The sequence below is a fragment of the Myripristis murdjan genome, chromosome 5 (assembly GCF_902150065.1).
Source record: "Myripristis murdjan chromosome 5, fMyrMur1.1, whole genome shotgun sequence".
Classification (NCBI taxonomy): Eukaryota; Metazoa; Chordata; class Actinopteri; order Holocentriformes; family Holocentridae; genus Myripristis; species Myripristis murdjan.
This window is the reverse complement of record NC_043984.1, coordinates 39,095,270-39,108,385: the sequence shown is the minus strand read 5'-3', so window position 1 is coordinate 39,108,385 and position 13,116 is coordinate 39,095,270. Positions and strand designations below refer to the sequence as shown.

Sequence of the window (13,116 nt, the reverse complement as noted above, 5' to 3'; positions counted from 1 at the left end):
ACACCATGATAAGGGGCATCCAGCATATGCAATGAAGTGGAACAGGCATTCATATACAGCGCATCACCGTAATCAAGCACTGGCAAGAACGTGGCAGCAACAAGCGTGTTTCTGGAGTGAAAGGAGAAACAAGTTCTGTTTCTAAAATAGAAACCCAACCTTACTTTTAGCTTCTTAGATAGGTTCTCAATGTGTGGCTTAAAAGACAAATCATCATCCAGTGTGATACCAAGGAATTTAAAGGAAGAAACCATTTCGATAGCAATTCCCTAAGACGTATACACAACAGGCAGGGACTTGGGGTTCGATGTGGATTCAGAAAAGACCATCATTTTAGTTTTGCTAACATTGAGTACAAGTCTCAACTGCAGGAGTTGGGTTTCTATTTGTTTAAAAGCAGCCTGCAAAAACTCAGCCTGAGACAGAGATCCAGCGCAACAGTAAATCACAGTGTCATCAGCGTAGTAATGGAAAGTAGCATTGAGGACATCCTTACCAAGATCATTTATATAGATTGTGAACAGTAAAGGGCCCAACACAGGGCCCTGTGGCACCCCCTTGTGGACAGACAGAACATTGGAGGTGATACCATCAGCTTTAACACATTGTGCCCTGTCAGAGAGATAGTTGCAGAACTCTCCTGTCTTGCAGCAAGACAGGAGAGTATGTTGGTGTAAGTATGCTTTCAGTTGGTAACTTACCAGGCTTTCCAGAATTTTAGCTAAGGGGGACAAGTTGGAGATGGGTTTGTAGTTGTTTAGGCTTGATGGCTCACCACCCTTTTAATGGGGAAAAACATGTGCAGTCTTCCAGATTTTGGGGATTTCCTGAGTGGTAAGAGTAAGGTTGTCAATGTAAGTCAAGGGCTCCGCAACATAGTCAGCAGCCAGTTTTAAGTAGTAAGGGCCCAGGTTATCTGGCCCAGCAGGTTTCTTAGGGTCTAGAGACAAGAGGGCTTCATGTACTTCATGAACGGAGAAGGGCCGGTTAAATTCTCTGCATGAGGGAGATTCAGTAACCAGTGGGGCTGGGGTAGGACTGGTACTGGAGAGGCGCACAAATAGGAAGCCAGATGAGACAAAGTGTTTATTAAAGCAATCGAGCATCTCAGCTTTGTCATAGACGGTTGCACTGTGAGAGATAATATAAGGCGGAAGACCTGAGGAGGTAGATGGAGATAAGGACTTGATTGTCTGCCAGAATTTGCGGGGGTTGTTTAAGTTCTCTGTTGTTAAGTTAAGAAAATAGTTGGATTTAGCCTTCTTAACTAGGGCAGTGCATTTATTCCTTAGACATCTAAAGGTGGCCCAGAGTGACTCTGAATTAGTTTTCCTAGCTTTCGCCCAGACATGGTTCCTTTCATGAATCAGATTGGTAAGGTTTTCAGAGAACCAGGGGTTATCGCTGCCCTTGACCACGTAACTCTTGAATAGGGCATGCTTATCAATAATGGGCATAAACAGATCAAGAAAAAAAGACCAAACTGTTTCAGCATCAGGTATAAGGGAAACCCTGTTCCAGTTAGCGAGACACAAATCTTGCAAAAAACCTTGTTCACTGAAATGCTTTGTATCACGTTTGGTAATGTACCGAGGCTTGGACTTAGTAATTTTTGCATCCCTAATACAGGCAATGACACAATGATCACTCACTTCATTGGGAAAAACACCAACAGATGTATACCTGCGGGGATTATTCGTAATGAAAACATCAATAAGAGTGGACTTTTCAGGACACCTTGCATTTGGGCGAGTAGGTAAATCAATTAGCTGGGTGAAATTCATTGAGTTACAGTACACCTTGAGTTCATTTGATGTAGCAGACAGCCAGTCCAGATTCAGGTCACCGCAAAGGATCAGTTCACTGTCAGGTAGTTTGGATAGTATATCAGATAGAGAGGCCAGGGTTTCCTTTGTTGCAGACAGGGGCCTGTAACAACCTACAACTGTAACGTGGCACCCCTTGGCTAACTCGACTTGCAGGGCCAGAAATTCAAATTGCTTAGGAGTTGATTTAGCAATCAAAACTTGAGTATGAAACTTGCGATAAGAGTATACAGCTACGCCACCACCGTATTTGGGGCGATCACCACAGTACAAATTATACCCATCAGTAGAGACAGCTTCATCACTTATTGATTTAGATAGATAGATAGATAGATATACTTTATTGATCCCAACCAGGGAAATTCTGGTGAAAAGGCACTGCTGGGATTTGAACCCAGGATCTCCTGTTTACTAGACAGGCGCTTTAACCAACTAAGCCACAGCGCCAGCTCTTCGAAATTATGATCAAATCAGCACTGGTTGTCTGCGCCCAAATTCGAACAAAGTCTATTTTTGGCAAAAAGCTTCTTACATTTGGGGGTGCCCCAGTGGCTCACTGGTTAAGAGCACGCACCATGTACCAGGGCTCAGTCCCAATCGCAGAGACCGGGGCTCAAATCTGACCTCAGGTCCTTTGCTGCACGTCATTCCCTCTTTCTCCCCTGCCTTTCCTGTCTACCTCTACTGTGACTGTCAAATAAAGCAGAAATGCCAAAAAATAAGCGCCTTACATTTAAATGAATGATGCCAAGACCAGATCTTAATTTAAATTCAACAGGAGTTTGAATACAACCACTACTAGGCCCAGGAGTGGGCTCGATATTTCCAGAAAGCATCAACAGTAACACAATCACGTTGCAGCTTAATCACTTTGGGGTTACAATTTGATTTAACATCCGAGCTCAGAATTGAGAGGAAAAGCAAATTCGTTGACACAGTGAAACATGATTTCAACACATAGCAACACATCAAGCTGATAGACAATGCAGGAGATGATACAGCCAATCTACTCAGTAATTGTGTGGAGCAGCTAAGAAAGGAAAGACTAGTGGAGAGTTCGCATTCTGGGGTGTACAGTCCCGGGATCGATCAGCAACACAGTTGCCGCAAAACGACACGAGGAGCAACAGAGCGAGAAGCCGCAAGGGCCCCATTGTCCTAGGGATGATGCGTGAGCGCTCGAGAATACTGATTCAGCGCCCAAAGTTCAGAATCAGGACATGAATGTTCGACAGTTCGGTGTACGCAGAGTCAATAGAGTATGGTGTGTAAGAGCAGAGCGGGGGAGGAGGGCTACCAGATAGCAGCAAGCAGGCAGGTACAGAGCAGCAGGACAGGTGAGGGCAGGTAGGTTAGGCTGAGCATGTAGGCAGGCTGGATAACAGGCAGGTAATCCAAGCAGGTATTAGGAGGGAATCCATCCAAATATGTGTATGTTAGTTAAAAGTGTTGAGGGTTTTCCAGCAGAAATAACATTAAAAACACACAGTAAAGACATAAAAATCTCACACAGAGAGACAGCGTAAAAGCAGGTGGCTGCCATCTTGCTGACGTCACGCTGACGTCCAAAAATCCCACCTGTAGTAACATTACCACACCTGTAGTAACATAACCCACCTGTAGTGACATAACACACCTGTAGTAACACACCTGTAGTGACATAATCACACCTGTAGTGACATAATCACACCTGCAGGGGGGTTCTGGTTTTGATCCATCACATCCTGAATTATTCTGAGTGAGTGAAAACTGCCGACTCAGCGGGTGTGATGGGTCAGCTTCCCAAAGCTAAAGTCGGCATTTTGCTCCGGCTTGGACTCTAACAGAGTGGAGGTGATGGGCACGGGGGTGTGGTTACCTTGCTGTGGGCGTAAACCACAGATCCCAGCAGCTTCCAGGTTCCACCCCGACGGTCCATCCGGATCATCCGGAGGATCTGAAGGAACCGAAGAGACCGGATCGCTGAGGTCGCAAAAACGTTCCCCTGAGTTCCTGCCGCCAACACCGAGATGGACGCTATCAACACCATGATGTCTGCAGAGAGACAGACAGGTGGACAGACAGAGACACAGAGAGTCAGACAGACAGGCAGACAAAGAGACAGGTGGACAGACAGACAGAGTGAGTCTCCTTGACAGACACATGGAAGAGGTTCTATGTCCCATATCTCTGCACTGAATGTAAAAAGCAGGTAAATGTGGGATACAGCACCGCGGCGCAGTGATACAGTGGCAGTTCAAAGAAAGAAAGTAGTTCCACTAGTTATCAAACCAAAGGTTGTAACAGAGAGTTGACACTATCCTAATGACACCCATTGAACTGAACTCTATGTAATGTTAATGACACCCACTGAAGTGAATGGGGCTGTGCCAGGGGCAGATAAACTCACCGATGACACAGAACGGCTTCCTGGCGAATTTGAGGCGTCCTCGCCAGCCTCGGTAGCGGCAGCAACATCCTGCAGCCCAGATCCTCACCATGTACTCCACACCAAACACTACGATGGTCACCACTTCCTGTCAACATAACACCACTTCCTGTTTATGTCAGAGGGACTTCCTGCATCAATCACCCTCACATGTGTCGGCAGAAGTCTTAGTAGTATTACTAGCAGTACAGTAGTATTACTAGTAAGACAGTAGTACAGTGGTAAGAGTAGTAGTATCATTAGTATAAGCAGTAGTATCTGTAGTATTTGTTGTATTAGTATTGGCAGCAGTACCAGTATGTACAGGGCGTCCTCGGAGCTCTTCTCGTACTCTTTGATGGTGGAAAACACCGACAGAACCAGGCAGGAGAAAACCAGCAGGAAACTACAGAGACACAAGGCATGCTGGGAGTTTACTGAGTTTACACACACACACACAAAGCAAAGACAACAGCCTGAAAATTAAATCAGGCCGATGCCACCTGGAGGTCAGAGGGAAAGAGGGCAGGAGAAGAAGGGGGCGGGGCTTGAATGGAACACATCTGTCGAGGTTTGTTTTTCACCTGCCAACACCAGGAAGCCACGCCCACGTCATCATGCTTTCTACAGGTGATTCTGATGTGATGTCATGTGACCTGCACTGAGTGTGTTTCTGATCATTAGGTTGTCATCATCATTACTAGCAGAGGACTGCAGTGCATTGTGGGTAATATTCAGCTGCAGCGAGCCTGGCTGTTCAAACAGAGCATCGCGGCAGTGAGGATTGCCCTGCGGGTGAGTGTGTGTGTGTGTGTGTGTGTGTGTGTGTGTGTGTGTGTGAGACTTACACATATGCATGGTAGATGAAGGCCCAGCCCCTCGGCCTCTCCAACACGTTGTACAGGAAGTTCTGCAGTCGCCTGTAGAGGGCGTTACGCTTCGGCGGTTTTTTCCCCCCAGAAACGCTGCTGCGCTGCCGCCGGGGCCCCTCCTCCCCCCCTGCAACACAGTGACATCATCTTTATATTTACACCATACCTACAATGACACATGTATATTGCCAGTGTTCCGGATGAATGGGTTTGTGGGATGTGGGAGGAGCCACAGGAGCAAACCCAGGTGAGCTTGATTGGCCCATGTGTTACCAGTTATTTAGCACACACGCTGGAGCCAGAGGGGGGCGCTGTTCTCCTGACTATTCAATGATATTTAAGTTTATGTTGGAGAAACTGAACGGTGCAGAGAGACTGGGCAGGTGAGCGGTGGAAGCAGGTGATTTAAACTGACGAGCAAACAGACGTGCTCAGGACTGTTTCTGTGTTGTTGACCCTCCTTGACCTCTGACCTCTGACCCACCAAATTTCTTGAGAAAACATTTTCCTGGAAATAAGGAGATTTTCAACACTGACAAAACTTGTTTTCTCTCAGAGCTGCTCTGCCGCGACGTCGTAAAACAAACTGCAGTTTTCAACACTGTCCGCTCCGCTGAGCTTTTCCAAACCGCTCAGGTTCTCGTCTCGGCTCTTCGCTTTGACCTCGGGCCTCGTTCTTTCCTGCAGTTTATCACGCAGTGGATTCTGTTAACCCTTTCAAACCTGAACAGACTGCCTTGTTTTCTTTCAAAAACACAGGAAAAAAGGCAATGAGCGACTTAGCAAGAAATGACCTGAAAATTTGCAAGAAATTGGTAAAAAGTTACAAGACAATGACCAAAAATTAGCCAAAAACGTAAAACACAAAAATCAACAAAGAAATAACCTGAAACTAAACAACCAAGTCCTGAAAATCAAAAAGAAAAAATGAAAAAAGAAAATATCTTAAAGTAAATAAAAAGATTTTTATTCCTGTAATACAATTTTGAGTATAGTAAGTATTATATTAATTGTAATAATTATAGATACAGTTTTATGGACATTTCTTGTTAAGTTGCTGTTTGTCTTTTTCATGTTTTTGAAAGACATCAAGGTGTTACAGGGTGAAATGAAGCTGCATTCACACACTTTCCCCAAGAAGTCTGATGTCCATCCAGATGTCAAAGGGTTAAAGTGTCGCAGAATAAAATCAAATCACAGATTAAAATCTCCAGGAAGTCTCCAGGAAATGAATGAAACTCAATGTAATGTCCTCTAAAGTGATGGAAACATGACTCTCTCTCTCTGTGTGTGTGTGTGTGTGTGTGTGTGTGTGTGTGTGTGTGTGTGTGTGTGACACAGACCAGCCCCTGCTGCATGACATCACTTGTTTTCCTCTTTTTGTTGTTGACTTTGTTGTTGTTATTGTTGTGTATTGCTGTGGCTCATATTGTGGACACAGACCTGCCTGTAGGGGGCGCTGTCATAAACCCTCACAGTGGAAGCAGATTCATGTGAGGCTCAGAGTCTCCTCTACATTTACATTTTCACCTTTTTGTCATAACACAAAAAAAAGTTGATTCAGTCTCATGCAAGACTGAGCGCACGCCACAAAGCTCAGGAAGCCAGGTGATGTCACAGGAAGCCAGGTGATGTCACAGGAAGCCAGGTGATGTCACAGGAAGTCACGTGAAGTCACAGGAAGTCATGTGAAGTCACAGGAAGTCATGTGAAGTCACAGAAAGTCACGTGAAGTCACAGGAAGTCACAGGAAGTCACGTGAAGTCACAGGAAGTCACGTGAAGTCATGTGAAGTCACAGGAAGTCACGTGAAGTCATGTGAAGTCACAGGAAGTCATGTGAAGTCACAGAAAGTCACGTGAAGTCACAGGAAGTCACAGGAAGTCACAGGAAGTCACGTGAAGTCACAGGAAGTCACAGGAAGTCACAGGAAGTCACGTGAAGTCACAGGAAGTCACGTGAAGTCACGTGTTGCTTTAACTGTTTGTTTAACTGTGCAGGCACTGATTCCTGTAGGACTTGGCAGCAGTTCAACAGCAGCCCTGTGTGTGTGTGTGTGTGTGTGTGTGTGTGTGTGTGTGTGTGTGTGTGTGTGTGTGTGTGTGTGCATGCTGTATACAGGTTTACGACATGTTCATTTTCATTTTCTTATTTCTGTATTTATTGCAATTTTTGCAGGATTAATGCACATAATGCATATTTTTACAAATAATAAATAATTAATAAATTTTTACAATTATAAATCTAAGCGAAATATTTTTGTATTTGTTTTTTTATTTCTTATCATTTGATTCTTCTCTTGAGAATTTGAGCTAACTGGCCCAGTTTCCCCTCAGGGATCATTAAAGTATTTCTGATTTTGATTTCAGGTACTGTCCAGCCCAGCTCCGAAAATGTTAATGTTAATGTTCATTTTAATGTGTGTTGATTTTCATGTTAATGTGAACATGCTTTTTTGTTTGTTTGTGTTTTTGTTTGTTTTTGTTACTCTAAACACGGTTAATAACATTTCCATCTCGCTGGTTGTCTGTCCTACATTTTATTGGAGGCGGCGAGTTTCCTTGTTTCATCTGTTGTTGTGACTGTATTTGTTTAGTAATTTATTTATTTAATCTCTCTCTCTCTGTGTCTCTGTGTGTGTGTGTGTGTGTGTGTGTGTGTGTGTGTGTACCTGCTATCAGCAGAGCTCCGTCCCTGCTGGACTCCGTCCCCCCGGCCTCCAGACCCACAAAGCCGACCTTCAGCTTCTTCTGGTCGGCCTGCGCTCCGGGGAAAACCCCGCCGTTCCGGGACTTCTGCACCATGACGCACCGACACGCCGCTCACGCACAGCCCGCAGACAGAGCGCCGAGGCCGGCCTGCCCGGCCAGGAGCATCGCGCAGGAACGGAGAGAGGAGGAGGAACAAAGGAGGAACGGAGGAGGAGAGAGATGGAAGAGGAAAAGGAGGAGGAGGAAGAAGAGGAGGAGGAAGACTACAGAGGAGCGGACGGGAGGGGTGCGGTGGGGGGCGGGTGGGGTGTTGACATACAACACGGCTCTGCTCCACCTTCCCGACTTCCGGTCGTATGACCTGCACAGAGGAAACAGAATGACGACATCAACTGATCCCTGGAATATTGATTACTGATCAGATGATCGATCTATTCAGAGAGAAAGAACAGAATCAATCAGTTAACTCTCTCTCTCTCTCTCTCTCTCTCTCTCTCTCTCTCTCTCTCTCTCTCTCTCTCTCTCTGTGTGTGTGTGTGTGTGTGTGTGTGTGTGTGTTCAATTTATTCGGATCCCATTGTTCAGGATGTTTTATTATTCCTGTCAATCACCATGGTAACCAAGCTGTCGGAGGCTGGTAACCATGACAACCAGTGCAGCTGAGTTAACTAGAGCAGGGCTCTGACGGCTGAACGGGAGCGTGCACGAGCGGATGCGCACAACCATCATTCACACATTTTCGCGCACACAGAGAAAATTTAATAAAACAGCTGAGAGGAGCTCCGCCAATAATTCATTGATAATGGTGATTAGTTTTTTGTTTCAGTCAAAAATACCAAATCAGATCTGACCCACAGCAGAAAATACTGACGTGCGGGTTCTAACCCTAACCCTCCCCCTAACTAGATAGATAGATAGATAGATCGATTTACTTTATTGATCCCAAACTGGGAAATTCTGATGTTACAGCAGCATCAATAGAAATTAAATAAAATTAAAAATAAATAAAATTAAATAAATTAAAACTAAATTAAATAGAATAAATGCAGAAATATATACAATATAGACTATATACAGTAATACACACACACACACACACACACACACACACATATACATATACATATATATATATATATATATATATACAATGAAATCTAATGAAATCTAACAATTAAATATACAGATGTAAATATGAAATATGCAGATGGTTGCAATAGATAAAAACAGTATGAATGTATATTAAACTAAGATATAAGGGGAAACAGCCGAAAGTTTCAGTGATATGCAACAAGAAACCGATCAGGAAATTAAACTGGTTATTAGTGTTTTAGTTTATGCTCCTTGACAAATAAATTGTTTACTTTGATGAACACAGAATATTTGTGTAGGGAGGAGTTCATAACCCTGAGAACAGACACAAAATAGGCCACACACACACACACACACACACACACACACACACACACACACACACACACACACACACACATGTTTATTCATGTCACTTTAGGGGACATTACATAAACCCAACCCCGAACTGAAGTGGATTGGACTGGACTGGACTGGACTGAACTGAACTCAATTGAACGGAACTGAACTGAACTGAACTGAACTGAATTGAACTGATATGGACTGGACCAGGGTGGGAATTACACAATTAATGTGTACTGTCTCTGTTCAAATAAAGTCTAAAATAAAATAAAAAATAAATAAATAAAAATTTGGGGGGGCAAGGACATTTGGCCTTTGGTGTTGCAAATTTCTTTTAGGGCATTAAGGCCACACGCCAGGGCACGAAGGCCACTGAGTAAAATGCGTGGACTTGTAACCTATGCTATGAATAAACATCATGACTTCATACAATTAAACTAAAAAACATCACACAAAATACAACGCGATTATACAACTATTACCAACAAAATAAAATGTATAATCAAAATGTATTCATACTGTGGGCATTTCGCTCTCAAAATATCAAAGTTTTTTGCCTGTATTCTCCGTTTCAGTGGAAATACATGAGATCTGATGGTAACTAGTCCTTGTCAGCCAACTTGGGCTTATCATGTTTTCTAGACATCATGATTTCCCAAAACTGAATAAATACCACACACAGCAACACAAAACTGCTCTGCTAGCTCAATCATGTTGGAACTAGAATATCAGCTGGAAAAAATACTTTTTTCATGGACTGATAGTTATACTTCTGCCGACTTCTCAGTCATTTTTAATCTAACAGTTGCCGTGACAGCGACTCAGCAGCACAGCTGATCTTTATTTACAACCAACTCATATTCACAGTTATATTTAAATAATTTAAATACAGGCTACTGCTTTCCAGTGTCGGCCAGAACAAACAACATCTGTCTTTTCATAAACTCACCGGCAGATGTTTTATTTCAGCTGGGGGTGTGTCACTCCAATTTAACGTCAGCTCCGATTAATGTGGCTAAGCAGCAAAAGTAAGGACAGTAAGCAGTCACATTAAGGCTGAACAGAGTTATAGAATCACCTTTTCAGGCTGTTAGCAATTTACCTCTGAAATACAGACGACAGTTTTCACAGATGTGTTGATGAACATTAAATGTTCATTTCAATGTACAGATGCAAATAAATTGACAAATTAATTAAATCAATGGCCTGGCTACTCATAAAGACTAACAAATTAATAATGATTAATAGGCTAATTAATAACTGATAACATTAACGCATTAATAACAAGAACAAAGTTACAGCCGCACATCTCCGTGGAAAATCCTACAGGTACTGTCTGTGGTGCCGAATCTGCCTCAGCAGGTACTGTCCATGGTGCTGAATCTGAGGCATTTCATTCTCTTTATTATAGAAATTAAACCTCCGTAAAATTCACGGAGGATCTTGTTTAGCTCTTCTCTCCTTACAGGTGAGAAATCAGCTGCTTGGTGTTTGTCAGGTAGTCTTGTAGACATTTGACGGCCCAAGACGTTGACCGGGCCGTACCGGCTTCATTTCCTGACCTCTCCAGCTGATCCAGCTCTTCACTCGTCACTCTCGTGTATCTCTCCTTTTTCTCTTCTGTCTTGTCTTCCTGGGTTAGGACTGGACTAGACTGGACTGGACTAATATAGACTGGACTGATATGGACTGGACTGGACTGAACTGAACTGGACTGATATGGACTGGACTGGACTGATATAGACTGTACTGGACTGATATGGACTGAACTGGACTAGACTGGACTGAACTGGACTGATATGGACTGGACTGGACTGGACTAGACTGGACTGAACTGGACTTAACTGGACTGGACTGAAATTAAATCGACTGATATGGAATGGAATGGATTGGACTGGACTGCACTGGACTGGACTGGACTGATATGGACTAGACTTGACTGGACTGGACTGGACTGGACTGATCTAAACTGAACTGAACTGGACTGGACTGGACTAGACTGGACTAGACTGGACTGTGAGGTGGCAGTCTGACCTGCTGATCAAAAGTCAAAGTGATCTGGACCTCAGAGTATCACAGCCAGTAGGGCCTGGGACTCAGAGCTCCTCCACCTGTCGCTCCTGCCTCCTGAGGTACCTGAGCTCCTCCACCTGAGGTAGTACCTCACTCCCCACTCACAAAGGACAAACTACCTTTTTCTGGCAGAGAACCACAGCCTCAGACTCAGAGCTGCTGATCTTCATCCCAAAGGTCACAGCCTGAAGAGGCCAGCCGGACCACGTCATCTGAAAAATGCTCTGAAGTAACAGGTCTAAAACTCAATTTGAAAAAAAAAAAAAAAAGAAAAAAAAAGAGAGAAATACTAGGCCCTAAATGATATTGATTTCACTGTGATCTGTCTAGGAATTAAAATCTCTAAAGATCCCAAAAACGTTCTGGAGAACAATCTCCTACCTGTCATTAATTAATCACATTATTTAAAAAGACGTGCGGCTGCTGGTTCACCAGAGATTTCTCTGTCTGTCTGAGTTTTAAAAGGAGAAGGAACGTCAGGAGCTTCTCGTGTCTCATCTGCCGATCTGTTCCTACTTGAGAAGAGCCTCTCTAAATTTAGATGGAAAAATAAGTCCCATAAATTAAAAAATCAGTTCCACCTAACCCTTTTGTTGAAAGAGGACTGGAAGTTTGTTAAACAAATTATAAAACTCAACTGGATCAAAAGATATCTGAAGAATCCAGACAGTTTATGGCAGTGTTTCACAACCGGGGGTCGGCGGACCCCTAGTGATCCGTGGTGTAATTGCAAGGGGTCCGTGAAAATAAAATATCTTCTTAAAAAGATTCTATGACATTTATAGAAATAGGCTAAGATTACTTTACTCAACTGTGACTGAGACCTTTATCTACCTAAACTACAGAGGGTAAAAGGACTTTTTTCTCTAATTCCATCTGTTTCAAAAGTGTAAGGAGCGCCCAAGCACGTTTGCCCCCGAAATCTGGTTGGAAGGGGTGTGCTTCAGCACGGTACGAGCACATACACGAGCACATGCACGGTGACCGTGCATGGATTCGACGTAAATCATGCAACTTTCCTCCTGCCTCTGCAAAACTGTTCAATGCGCGCAGCGCGATTACCGGCGAATGGCCGCGTTGTGCAATCAATAATCAACCGTGTTGTCTGTGTTGTTGTCCGTTGTGCTGCTGCAACCGCATATGAACAAAAGTCGGTTTATAATGAAAGTACAGCAATCTGTGCGCGGCGCACTTGTCAGATCCAGCAGACCTGGTGCTGGCTGGCACCGGCCGCGGCACCCGGTCAGGTCTGGTCTGCCGCATCTGACAGGTGCCACTCCAGCTGTCAGTTGGACCTTTCTGAAGAAGGAGGAAGTTAACTCCAAAACTGTCAAGGTAAATAAACATCCCATGTCTGATTCTTATTATAAGAATGTAATAAGAATAAGAAACACGCAGGATAACAATAGTGACCTCAGGGCTTTGCTCCGAGGCACTAACTAACCCTTATAAATATGTAGGCTAATTCCAATAAAATACAGGAGTTTGTGTTTCATCCTGTTAAAGAAAATGTGTACAGTTTGTGACCATGAGGCGAAACATGTCGGTGTCCATTGTTTTCATACAACTTCTTTTTGGTTTGATTTACAGGATCATTTCACAAAATATTTCGACAAAGACATCATACTAACAAAGACTGAAATATCACTCATCTTTAACAATCCCAATTCTTCAGTAGACGAAACTTTTACAATTAATTTGATGATTATTTTGCCTAAAAATTATATCCATAAAATTTGGCAGACAGATTACCGTCCTTTTACATTGTTACAGATTCCGATTTTAAAACATAT

At 43.5% G+C, this 13,116-nt stretch overlaps 1 protein-coding gene and 1 non-coding gene across 2 annotated transcripts in view; both read right to left on the bottom strand.

Moving 5' to 3' along the window:
* Nucleotides 1–8,002, bottom strand: part of LOC115359650 (potassium voltage-gated channel subfamily KQT member 2-like) — a 57,058-nt gene extending 49,056 nt beyond the window's left edge. The window contains exons 1-5 of the mRNA XM_030052219.1: nt 7,777–8,002; nt 5,082–5,232; nt 4,549–4,639; nt 4,216–4,342; nt 3,685–3,860 (exon numbers count right to left, since the gene is read on the bottom strand). Of these exons, the coding sequence (XP_029908079.1) occupies nt 3,685–3,860; nt 4,216–4,342; nt 4,549–4,639; nt 5,082–5,232; nt 7,777–7,909 (678 nt within the window). The 5' untranslated portion in view covers nt 7,910–8,002. The remainder of the gene's footprint in view (nt 1–3,684; nt 3,861–4,215; nt 4,343–4,548; nt 4,640–5,081; nt 5,233–7,776) is intronic.
* On the bottom strand, nt 2,200–2,273 carry trnat-agu (transfer RNA threonine (anticodon AGU)). The gene has a single exon. It is a non-coding gene; the product is annotated as a tRNA-Thr (tRNA).
* Nucleotides 8,003–13,116: the final 5,114 nt, after the last annotated feature.